Source organism: Pipistrellus kuhlii, unplaced genomic scaffold (assembly GCF_014108245.1).
Source record: "Pipistrellus kuhlii isolate mPipKuh1 unplaced genomic scaffold, mPipKuh1.p scaffold_m20_p_14, whole genome shotgun sequence".
Taxonomy (NCBI): Eukaryota; Metazoa; Chordata; class Mammalia; order Chiroptera; family Vespertilionidae; genus Pipistrellus; species Pipistrellus kuhlii.
In genome coordinates, this window is record NW_023425449.1 from 5,469,426 (window position 1) to 5,482,652 (window position 13,227).

The 13,227-nt window shown below is 39.8% G+C and overlaps 1 protein-coding gene across 1 annotated transcript in view; it reads left to right on the forward strand.

The window, feature by feature from the left end:
- The window catches only part of SLC26A7 (solute carrier family 26 member 7), a 41,876-nt gene extending 31,151 nt beyond the window's left edge, over positions 1 to 10,725 (forward strand). Inside the window, exons 13-18 of the mRNA XM_036437573.2 lie at positions 1,163 to 1,300; positions 2,522 to 2,570; positions 5,832 to 5,935; positions 7,740 to 7,794; positions 7,889 to 8,001; positions 10,184 to 10,725. Coding sequence (XP_036293466.1) covers positions 1,163 to 1,300; positions 2,522 to 2,570; positions 5,832 to 5,935; positions 7,740 to 7,794; positions 7,889 to 8,001; positions 10,184 to 10,219 — 495 coding nt within the window. The 3' untranslated portion in view covers positions 10,220 to 10,725. The remainder of the gene's footprint in view (positions 1 to 1,162; positions 1,301 to 2,521; positions 2,571 to 5,831; positions 5,936 to 7,739; positions 7,795 to 7,888; positions 8,002 to 10,183) is intronic.
- The last annotated feature ends 2,502 nt before the right edge of the window (positions 10,726 to 13,227 follow it).

Below are 13,227 nucleotides of genomic sequence, written 5' to 3' on the forward strand. Positions count from 1 at the left end.
CAATCATGTGGTGTGATTAGTGGGTAGATATAATCACACCATGTGTAGGTTTGTGATAATTAAATATGACAGACTCAAGAATTGTTTTATTTTTGGTTTGTAAGAAATTTACCCTTGATTAGAAGTTGGTTTGGTAATTTAAGGCTTTTTAAAAATTGAGTTATTTGTAGCAAATCTCTTCACTTTCTAGAGTATAGTTAGTTGTACAACTAAAGGAACTTCCTGAGATAATCTAGATTAAATATTTACCCAATTATTAATATGAAGAAACTGAGAAAGGTTAAATGAATTATCCAACTTCACATTCTTAATATTTCCTCTTATTTGTCTTTCACTGCATGGATTCTTCACTATTTTCTGTGTCTCTTCTATGGACATACTAAAACAGGGAGGAGTAATGCTTTATTTAATTGGTAAGGAGTTATCATTTCATAGAAAATACCATCCTCTCAACTTCTCAGTCTGACCCCTTTCCCAAAGGTCATGGAGAAGACAGTTTTATTATAGTTGCATACCCATCAGTGGCTGCCTAGGGAGACCTGGGCAAATGGCCTCAGGAGATACTTTTCATAGTGACACTTTTCCTTCTCTTTTTCTGTGTGCCTTACCTACACCCTTAAATCCAGGGCCTCGATTTCTGATCTAATCTCTAGATTTCCTTCTCTCAATTAGGACTATCAGGCACTTGCAGGGTAATATGCCAGCCAAGGGAAAGCTATGTCCTTAGGAGGTCAATGACTGCCCGTTTGAGCCTGTAGTCCTATTTTTGCTTTTAAAATACTCATGGTTAAGTAAATGAAGTGTTGACTTTTAGATCAAGTAGAGAAAACCCTGTTTTGGAAGGATAAGTCTTCCTGGCAATCTTTGGTAGGCTGCTGTGTCTCCCAAACCCAGGAGGTAGGATAAGAGTCGTTTCCTAAAATGCTTCAGACTCATCTCATGGATATTCATGTTTCTTGGTGAAGAGAATGCACACATTCTCCCTGAGGAACATGATAGTCTATGAAGTTCTCCCAGTACATTTGAATAATGAAAACGTTAGCTAAGGGACTGCTCCCATGGCTGAGTGACTTTTGGCCGTGTGAGACACATTCATTGGACAGAGTTATCCTTTTTTATAGTCTTCAGCACTCTGAATTGAATCCATTTCTTTTCCGAAAAGGAAGCCCAGCAGCGGGTGAAAATTATCTCAGTAAACAACCCGCTTGTTTTTCTGAATGCAAAGAAGTTTCGTGCTGATCTAATGGATATAATCCAAAAAGAACAAGCCAGCAACCAGCCACTCGATGATACCAGCAAGGTAGGATCAACTATTTCATGATGATAATGTGATGATAACCTTATCTCGCCATACTAAAAAATGTACCACATCAATGGAATACATTATAAAAGTGTACAGAGACCTCTACCTCAGCAAAACATTCTATTGTATTATGATTTTTTATTTGGTTCTTACAGTTAGCTCTTGGGTAGTCTCTCATTTGTTATTTGGTGATTTGTTTACTAACTTATTAACTTATATATACTTTCATTCAGAATAGTATATCTAATGGACATGTGTACTAGGTACTATAATCTTGAATCAATAAAATCACTTAAATTAGTAGTTTCAATGTACCTTACACCACACAGTTTCCTCTATCTTTCATTAGTGTGGCTTATTTGTTGCAATCAAGCAACCAATATGGATACATTACTATTATTAAAGTCCATGCTCTAATTCAGGTTTTATTAGTGTTACCTATGTACTTTTTTTTCTGTTCCAGCACCCTTTTATACAGTTCCTCATGTTGTAGTTGAGAACCACTGCTCTAGAACCAAAGAACAGCTGCTGCAGAGCCTGAAACACAGATATTTACATTACGATTCATTAACAGTAGCAAGATTACAGTGATGAAGTAGCAATGAAAATAATTTTATGGTTGGGGGTCACCAACATGAGGAACTGTATTAAAGGGTTGCTGCAATAGAAAGGTTGAGAACCACTGCTTTAGGGCATCAGTTATAATCACTGTTAAGTTTAATTATAAAATAGAGTCATTTTCTATAAAATAGTCATTTTATTTTTTTAGAATTTCCATAAATCAGGAGTGTTTCTCAGACATTTCCATGGATCTTCTGATGAACATTTAACTTTTGTATAATATGAAATATAAGGTTAATGATTCTCAAAGAATGCTGTGTTAATGAGATTACTTCTGATTGGATATGCTACCTGAAAACACATGCAAATATTTAATTCCCAGTCAAAAATTAAAACAACTTGCATAAAATATTGTAAACAAGATAGTCTGAGTTGACAACATAAATTATCTACAGGACAAACTTATACTTAGAGCTATAATAATTATCATTTTATTATTTCAGTTTGTTGTGTTTACCATTCTGAAATAAGTAGACTATGGACAATACTTATTGAAGACTAGTATTTTGTTATGGAGGAAAGAATTATGTACTTTTTTTCAGGGACAGAAATACATTTTCGAAATGTCCTTATTCTTTATATTTGTTTCCATTTCAGTGTGAACAAAACTCATTGCTCAATTCTCTGTCCAATGGCAATTGCATTGGTGAGTCAGTTTGTGTTTTTTTTTTTTTAATAAAGTGTTTTGCCTTGAATATAGACCATAGAATGATACCTTCTTCCCATTCTCCTTTCTCTCTGCTTCCCTCCTCTGTCCTCCTTTTCCTCTCCTCCCTACCTTCCTTTTCCTCCATTCTGTATCTCCTCTTCCTCCTTCCTCCCACTTTCTCCTTCTGTTCTTCTCCGCCTTTCCCTGCTGGGTCCTTCTCTAACAACTTTTCTACATAAATTTTCTGACTATGAATTTTAGGTTGCAGCTTATTGTGAAATACATACTGTGTTGTAAAAGGCACGTCTTTTGTTAAGAACAGAACTATATAAGTAGATGGATAAAAAGAACTTGACCAAATTTGGTAACAAATTGTGTTATCATGTCATTTTAAGAACCTTTGCTAAAGATGTCAGTAGAGTAAGTCATTTATATAATCAAGACCATTTGTTTTTTTAAAAATTATTGATTATTTTCTCAATGTTTAACGAGAGTATCCATTTTAAGCAGTGATGTACTGGTAAATCTTTACGAACTCTTGGGGCAGAGAATACAGTGTGAGGTGCTGGAGAAGAACTGATGAGTAGCACTTGCCAATATCCAGGATATAAATAACTCTGTTATGGCTAATTTCAAGTTACCAACATGCTATTATTAAACTTGTAGCTGAAGAAATATGGACATAATTGACATATTAAAAAGATGTCAAAACAGCTGCTATGAGTTGACTTAAATTCTCTACTGTCTTTAAATACATCCCATACATTTTATTTCTAAAACAGATGTGTTGAAAAGTATGTGCATAGGAACCCTTCAAATATTGAACTCTATGGAAAATTGCAAATATGATTAGTCTTATTAAAACTATTTTTATATATAACTTGGTAAGAAAATATCTATTACATATATATCATATGAATATTAAACTATTCTAAGTTTAACTAATATTTAATTTGTAAATATTTTATGCTCTGAAAATTCAGTAAAATTTTTCCAAATGAAATAAAAAAATACTTATGAATCATAAAAACATGCAAGGAAATACATGTCCCAGATTAAACAAAGTTTAATATAGTATCTATAACCTAATTAATGTAGCATCGACGTGTGTGTGTGTGTGTGTGTGTGTATGTGTGTGTGTGTGTGATGAGACTAGGAGATAAAATGGATAAATTCAAATGTTTATCTTTGCTTGGCATATGTATTTTTATTTTTTCTGTGATCTGGATTCCCTGTTATCTCTGGTAATGGGCAGGGACAGGTTATATTTGAGAATATAAATAAGAGCTCTTGCATAATAGAGGTAGGTCCTCTGTTTAATTTGGCCAATAGTGCAGATGGTGATTGCTGGTGAGCGGTCAGTGGATCAACTACATTGTGGTTACTTCCCGTTTTGTTTAAGGTTCTAATTTGCCATTTTATTTCTTTTTAAAAAAAATATTTTTATTGATTTCATTGAGGAAGGGAGAAGCATGGCATGAAGAGGTGCTCAATAAATGCTGGTTTAATGAGAGCAGGAGGAGTTTTACAGCTCAAACTGTCATCAGTGTTCAATTAAAGCTGTCTGTATGACTGGAATGCTTAAATCTCCATATCATTTCTACCTTGTGAACTCGGCCCGCCCTGTCTGTGCTCCACAAGCAAGCCAGCAGCGAACTCTGGGGCTGCCTTTTCCGCACACAGTTCTCCATATTTTTGAGGCTCAGTGCACCTTCTCTCTCCTTCCCAGATGGTAGAACCTCCTCTCAGCCAGCCTACCGGCGCTTCAGGGCAATGTTTTCCCTGTTTTCGAGTTCTAAATTCAAATTTGTCGTGGTAGGCTGTATTCAGGTGTCTACCCTATGCCGCCATCTTGGTTTCTCCCATTTCTACCTTTTGAAAGTGTATATGTCTTTCAAGACTACTTTTGCCTGCAGTCTTCTTAATCACTCCAAAGAGACTTCTCCTTTCTTATAAATTCCCATCCTTTTTCCTTTTTTACATCTTAAATCATGTTACTTATCTTTGCCACTCATGGATAAACTCCTAGTAGAAATAGGACCTTCCTCACATTTGTACTTTTTATTACATTTGAAAAAAATGTTTTGAACATAGTATATGCTATTATTTTTCAATCCGTAACTGTTAATGTAGATCTAAAGGTGAAACTTAGAAACAAATCCTATGCCTGAATAGCAATTTTCAATGTATTAAAACCACTTCGCAGCACTTATCCTTTTCCTATCAGTTATTCTTTTACACAAGTGTTCAGAATTTATGTTACATTTTCTGCTTGCCTGTATTTTCCTCAAAGCAGTAGTTTTTAAAAATACACAATTTCCCTAATACTTCCTTTCAATGCTAATTGAGATTCTACCATATTCCCACTTTGCTGTAGCTACCATCAGGAGAAAAACCATGGGCATTTTAAGTGGCAAGTGATTCCAATTAAGAAATCATTTTTAAGAGAACTTCATAATAATTAGTCCATTGGAACATACTTGGCCAACTTTGTCCTCTGACTGTGAGAAAATCTTAGCCTATAGATCTGCTTGGAGAGCCCTGTCACTCCTTAGCAAGACCCGGATGGGGCCTGGCACTGCTTTGGAAGTATGTCATTTCCCACGAGGGAAGTGTGGCCCTTACGACATCAGTGTACAAACGTCAGGAACTCCTGTGAAAAAGTTTTTATTTTTTCCAACAGGTGCTTTCAGAGGCAGATTTCCCATGAACCCAATGCAACTTAATGTCAGGGCCCCTCCTTCAGGTCCTCCCCGAGGCCAACAGACAAGAGTCCACAGTGAATATTTTCCTTAAAAGTCTGACTCCAAATCTGTATAAGCTCCAGGCACAACACATCAGGGCTCTCCCTCTGGCCGTCCCCAGGAAGGAAACTGTGAGGTTGTGGGAAGGAGTGCCATGCAGAGTGGCTGTAGGCTTTGGTTCTAGTCCATGGGCACGGACTTGCCGGATCTCTCATCAAAAAGGAGGCCTAACCTGCTGAGCTTCTGTCCATCCATCTGTGGAATGACACTGGCAGTGAAGCTCTCCCCCCTCTTCTTCTCTGAGTTATGCAGTCATTACCTGAAATAACCTCTGAATAACAAAAATATAAAGATGTTGGAAATAATGAGCAATCAACTGAAAAATGTAAAGATTAAAGAGGGTTTGGTATTAGTCTCATTACATGCGAGGCCGCTGTTAGGGTGCCACTTTTCGACAAAATCAGCGACAGAAATCTCAAAGAATGGTCCTCACTGGAGTCTGTTCCTCCCACAGAAGAAGCAGCACAGCGCTGCCCGGAGGAGAGGACCTGCTCCCTGATCCTGGACTGCAGCGGGCTGGCCTTTTTTGACTCTGCTGGCGTCTCCGTGCTGGTTGAGGTATGGACAGGGTTTGTGTGGACTGATCCCTTCCTTTCCCTTCAGCAAGAGGGTTTCCACCATCGGCTCTCAGCGCTGGGGTCTTGACTCAGCTTGTTTCAATTCTCACCTCACCCCCTCTCTCCAGAGGACATAGACCTTGAGGCAATAGTTATTTCTTAAAATGGAAATAATATCATGGCAACTGACGTCTTCATTGTAGCCATCCTGAAAGAAGGTCATGGTAAAGGGCCACAGAGTCTCTTCAGAGTGAATTTCTTCATTCATTCATTCATTCATTCATTCATTTACTTTAATGCTTTATTGATTAAGTTATTACATGTGTCCTGATCATCCCATTGCCCTCCAACCCTCCTTTGGTGCCGTGCCCTCCCACCCCCTAGTGTCTGTGTCCATTGGTTAGGCTTATATGCATGCATACAAGTCCTTTGGTTGATCTCTCCCCCTTACCCCCACCCTCCCCTACCTTCCCTCTGAGGTTTGACAGTCTGATCGATGTTTCTCTGTTTCTGGATCTGTTTTTGTTCATCCGTTTATATTGTTTATTATATTCCACAAAGGAGTGAGATCATGTGATATTTATCTTTCTCTGACTGGCTTATTTCGCTTAGCATGATGCTCTCCAGTTCCATCCATCCTCTTCCGTTTTTCAATAACATTTCCTGGATTGCTTTCTTAGCTGCTTTAGCATAAGCAACATTCTCATATGAGTTAGAGGTTGAAGGAAATGGAAGGATTTCTATTTATTTTTATACTTAGGACACAGGAAAAATCAACCAACTGTAGATTATGTCTATCAGCATCCACAAACCACCCATGGCCCTGTGTTTGTGCTTTCGTGGGCTTCAGGAAAAGTCAAACACTGTCAGGTCACCTTGACTTAATCATTTTACCTTCTAAAAGCAGGAACTATAAATTCCATGGCCAAGGCTCATGTATTCATGATTTGTTTCATTGTTTGTCTGTGTGTTCATGCTCAGAGCAATACATCTCCCAGTCTGCAGTTCTCCTAACACAGACCTGGATGCTGGTACAGGAATATAAGGGATATTTTTGGATGTATCACGCATAATCTCAGAATTGCTGCTTGCTATTTTATATGTACGATACGTCACTATTACGTAACAAAATCCGTCCTACAGTTACTAAAACGTCAGATTTGCTTGCACTCCTGGGATGATTTTGATCTGGGTGAATTTAAGGTCAGGGCCTTCAACACCTGTTTCTATTGGAGCATTTCTTGGACTTAAATGAAGCAAGACCTTACAGTGTGGCAAGCACATCATTTAGGATCTCTTATGTTGATGTATCCTGAAAATGGAAGGAAGGCAAACAGCCTTATTTTCAAGTATAGTGAGGTTCTCAACTTACTATTCAGAGGTGGGATTTTGAGAGTCCATGAATATGCACAAATTGTACAAACATTAAAGTCAGCTGTTCTCATCACTTATAAACGGGTCCTTACCTTTGAATAAAAGAAGGTTGAGAACAATTTTATATAATTCGTAGAGGGAAGAAAAGGTAATTATTTAATAGTTTTCATTAAACGAAGTGGAAAATGTCAACAGCCAAATTTATTTGCATTAAAGGTAAACTGCCCTGATGCATTCCTCTTTGCTAAGACAGGCTCTTGTAGAAGTTTGCCAGGGTATGCCCGACTGTGCAGCAATACCGCCCTCTGGTGGTCTGAGATCATAAAAATGGCTTCTTTTTGCTGGAAATGGTCCTTGTTCCTGAAGCCCTTGTAGTCCCTTCTTGCTGGCTATCCTGCAGTAATTGCCGTTTCCTATTTTCATTCTTCCAGGCTTACAGGGATTGTACGAGCAGGAGTGTGGATGTGTCATTAGCCCATTGCACAGGTAAGGGAAAGTCCTTAGCTAACATGGATCCTCGAACAACTGAACAAGATCCCTGCTGCTACATATACTTTACATCACTTGTGCTTTCTTGCAGCTTCCTTGGTGAAAGCCATGAAGTACTTTGGAAACCTAGATTCAGAGAAGCCAATTTTTTTTAATTCAGTATCTGCTGCCATAAGTGATATCCATGCGAATAAAATGAGACAAGTAAGTCGGCCTGCTACAGTTATAAGAAAAATTAGAATGTAAGATCAAGGGCTTTGTATTTCTAAATATTAGCTTATTATTCCACTGGCATCTAACATTGCATTAAAATGTACCCTCCTCAGAGGCCTCCATCTCAAGTAAAGAAATGTTTCCATTCCTTTTCTGGACCAGGTATGAACATCTTATCTAATAAAAGAGTAATATGCAAGTTGACTGTCACTCCAACACACAAGATGGCTGTCCCCATGTGGTCAAAGATGGCTGCCCCCATGTGGACACAAGATGGCTGCCACAAGATGGCCAGTAGGGCAGGGCAGTTGGGAGGGACCAGGCCTGCAAGGGAGGGCAATTGAGGGTTATCAAGCCTGCAGGGCAGGGCAGTTAGGGGCAAACAGCCTGGCAGGGGAGCAGTTAGGCATCAATTAGGCTGGCAGAGAAGTGGTGAGGGGATGATCATGCTGGCAGGCAGAAGCAGTTAGGGGCAATAAATAAGGCAGGCAGGCAAGCAGTTGGGAGCCAGCAGTCCTGGATTGTGAGAGGAATGTCTGACTGCCTGTTTAGGTGGGATTGGGCCTACACGGGCAGTTGGACTTCCCTTGAGGGGTCCCAGATTGGAGAGGGTGCAGGCTGGGCTGAGGGACACCCCCTTCCTCCGTGCACAAATTTTGTGCAGCGGGCCTCTAGTTATTTAATAAGTTAGATTTTTCTAACAGTATCATGGCATAGAGGATTCGGTGATCACCTATTCAGTGCAGTCTGCTAGCTTGCAAAATAAATGCTTCTTTCTTGCAGGATCCACTGTTCTGGGAATTTGGTTCTACCTCTGTCAAATACAAAAACTCTAAATATAGCATTATAGCGTTTTTTTCTGCTCGGATGCCCTTGACTCTCTACAAATATTGCCATTTTGGAAATAGTGTCTAGAAAGCCCAGCACTGACACTGAATTGTCCAAATGCTGGGCTTTATGATTAGTCTTAGGACCGTTCCTAGAGCTCTGATTTCCTGTGATTTTTCCTTGATTTTAAAATCATGTTGCCTTTTCTCATCCCTAGATTAGAATTTGGTGCCTCCCAGAGTCATTTCTATTATATTCTATCAGAGCTGTATGCATTTACAAAATAATAACATTACTACTATTATTATTTCTAGAGGCCTGTTGCATGAAGATTCATGCAAGACTAGGCCTTCCTTCCCCTTGCTTCACTCCTGGCTACCTGAGAGCCTAGAAGTCCTTGCTCCCAGTGGAGCACCGCTGTTCCTGTAGCTCCTTCTACCTTCGCCCTCCTCCTCATAGCAGGTGTCCCACCCTGCCTGGTTGCTCTGTGCATGCATATGCAAATTAGCCCACCATCTTAATTGGATTAATTTGCATACTCACCCCTGATTGGGTGGTGAGCATCACAGATGTACAGTCAATTTGCATATTTCTCTTTTATTAGTGTGAGGTAACATCCTAACACTCATTGATCTAAGAATATGTTAAGAACTTCAGCCATATGAATTCACTAAATTTGCTATGAAATTATAAGGAAGATACTATTATTTAACCTATTATTTTATTTTGGAAATGAGGAAACTGGGCAGGTGGGGGTGAAGGGATTGATCAAAAAAGAAAATAAAGAGAAAAAAAACCTTATCAATAGGAACAATAGTAGCAGTGTGGTGATTGTGGTGGGGTGGTGGAGGAGGGATTAGGGCTGATAAATGGTGATGGGTGGAGACTTGACTTGGGGTGGTGAGCACACAATACAGTGTACAGATGATGTGCAGTGAAACTGTGCACCTGAAACCTGTATAATTTTGCTAACCAGTGTCATCCCAATAAATTCAATAAAAATGGAAAACAAAAGAGAAATGCTCCCTCTGGGAGATGTGGTGAGAAAGAATAAAATTGTTTTATCGTGGTGTCCTCCCAAAAGAAATAAAGAAATAATTTTTTTTTTTTAAATGGAGAAACAGAGGCCCAGAGAGTTCTAACATTTGTAAGTGATGGAGGCAGTTTCAAAGTCAGCACTCTGGTTCTGGCCTTGGAGCTTTAAACTGCTGACTCCGATGCCTCAGAGGCTTTTCGTGGCTTGGCTGGACAGCTTGCTTCCATTCCAACTGTTTTTTGTTTGTTTGTTTGTTTGTTTTTTAAACTGGTCAGCAGCATGTGCTTACTGCTTCCTTTTCAATTTCAGAATCTGAGCAAGCTCAGTGAGCAGAGTGAAGTCTGAAGCCCCCTTTGCTGCAGCACAGCTGTTGCTTTAGCAACTGCCCTGCGGAGAACACACGCTAGCGTTTGCACAACCTGTTTCGTGGTCCAGACCCTACAGAAGACCTCTGCTACTATCCGTGCAATGTGACTTGTTAACTACACAGTCCCTGGTCAGGATTTGCTAGCACTTTTTTTTCTGATTTTTGTTAGTAAGCAAATTGACTGAATAGGTTATTTTATAGTTATTTTATAAAATGTGGTTGTATTTAGTTTTGGTATACTGAAAGGTAAGCATGAATGTATTTCCTTTCTTCTGGTATTTTTTGTTGTTGTTATTTTATTTCTCTTTTGTTGTCAGTTAATTTGTAAAACTGAGAAACACCTTGTCATCAGAGACTTAGAACATTTGCAAACCGTTTGTAAAAATCCAGGATCTTCTGTAAGTAATATACAAAAACAACATAGTGAATTGCCATTTTTCCCTTACAAAAAGCACACACAATTAAATACCTATTTTATTTGATGTGATATGCAATTCACAGCAAATACCGGTAAGTCAAACAAAAACAAATGACACACTAGCAATCATTGTTCTCCATACCTTTCCATGCACGGTGGTCTTCCAGATTATTGTTGTCAAGATGATCGGTACCCCAATGGGACCAAGTTCTTTAGGTGAATCTCTTTTGCTGTGAATATTGGAAATGATTAGGAGATCATAAGACATGATACCCCTAATTTCCATATCCCCATCGCATAAAAAAACCTGTTTTCAGCTTAATTTTTATTGGAGCCCTAGAATGTGCAAGTTGCACATTTTATATTTTTTCACTAATATGATTTTCAGATGAGAAAATACCAGTGATAAGTATTTACAGCTTTGTGCTGTTCTGATGTAAGATTACAGTAGTTTGAGACTTCCTTATTTCAGAGACACAGTCAATCTTATATAATGAAAGGGTAATATGCACATAGACCAAACGGCAGAACAACCAAACAACCAATCAAAATGTAATATGCTAATGATATGCTAAGGCTGCTCAATCACTCGCTATGACATGCACTGACCACCAGGGGGAAGATAATCAACTGGCGAACCAGTTGCTATGATGTGCACTGACCACCAGGGGGAAAATGCTCCGACTGGTAGGTTAGCTTGCTGCTGGGGTCCAGCCGATTGGGACTGAGAGAGATGGGCTAGACATGCCCTGGAGCCCTCCCAGTACTTCTCCAGCTTGATTGTGCACCAGTGGGATCCTTCAGTCTGGCCTGTGCCCTCTCACAATCTGGGATCCCTTGGGAGATGTTGGAGAGCTAGTTTCAGCCCGATCCCGCAGGGAGAGTGCCAGATGCAGGACTCATGGCTGGTGAGAGCGCTGCCACAGAAGTGTGAGCCTCTCCCTATCGGGACTGATTGGGCACGATCCTGAGGCAGGCACGGTGGGACTGGGATGAGTGCGAGTGGCAGGAAGGAGTTGCCTGTGGCACTGGACTGTAGGTTTCAGCCTGATCTCTGCAGGCCACCCAGAAGGACTCCATCTGTGCACGAATTCGCACACTGGGCCTCTAGTGTAACATAATACACTTATCGCTGTCTAGCTATTTATGTATGTTTTACTTTTGTTGTAGAGAGCTTGGGTATGTGATTACTGTATTTTCCGGCATATAAGATGACTTTTGAAACGAAAAAAAGTCAACCGAAAATCGGGGCAAAAGACCAAAATTGCACAAAAATTACCTGCAGATCTTGACGGCAAAGTAAGTTCTTTGAAGTGGGGAGTAGTCTTATACAGTGAATATAGGCCTAAACCTATGTTTTAACTGTAAAACTAGGGGGTCGTCTTATACGCCGGAAAATACAGTATCTATAAACCCACCAACCAGCAGAGTAATTGACAAGCCCCAGAGGCCTATTTGAGAATAGCAGTGTCACTGCCGAAACAACGTGACTGACATGTCATTTTTATCTTGTGTATGCCTTTTTATTTTTTTACTTGCCCTTCTCCACACTGCTAATAAAAATACACATAGTCAAGATCTCACTTAACATAGTAGGGGCTTTATCAATGAAAACCAACCAGATTGTGATACAGCTTTCTCCTAAATCATAGTAACAATGTGATCCGGATAATAAACTGCACCACAGTCACCTGGTGTATTTGCGAAATATGCAGATTCAAGCACCCAATGCAGGCCTTAGTGGATCAACACTTCTTTGGGATGGCTTGAGGACTAGGGGCTTTCAAACACCCCTCCAGTGTTTAACTTTACACGCTGAAATTTGGAGTCACAGTCACAGAGCCTTTCTTCAGTCTGCTTTACGAAGAAAGCCCCTGATCTCTCATTCTCGGGCACATAGGTGTTCATCCCCAGTTCTATTTGGCCTTGTACATCAGTCACAGAGCGTTGTGGCTCCATAATAGATCTAGGAGGCTCCTCTTATGTGACCAGAACTAGGTGTGTAATCATGTCATCTGGCAAAGGACCAAGTAAAATTCACCCGTAGCTTTTGGCAAACATGAGTTGGTCGGAATCAGAAAATATTGGAAGCTTACTTGTATTATTCATATATTCCTGAGTGAACTTCCCAAGACTGGAAGTTTGTGTTGAATATCTCTCATCAGGGAACATGTCAGCTCCTTCTTAGTTTACAAATGCATGCTGTCTCTGACTGATACCAATGCAAGGAAATAGTCCCGCCCTCCAGGTTCTTCCTCACGGACGTCCCTTAGAAACACACGCAGGGAGGGAGAGATTTCCCTGCTGGCCCGAGGCCCCAGGTAATCGTTTTCTTTCAGTGCCTTTTTTGAAATTGCTTGTGTGATGCTACCAGAGTGGATTCTAGTTAAATATTGTATTGTGCACAGATGGAGCTGGGATAAAGGGAAGGTTTCAGCAGTATCGCTCAGCTGCTTTCAGTTCGAGGCTTCAGGCTGATGCAAACCGTCATAACTGGAGAGAAAAATAATATTCAATTATGAATCACTGCCAGATGTGTGAATTCATGCCTTCAGGTTTCATTTTTCT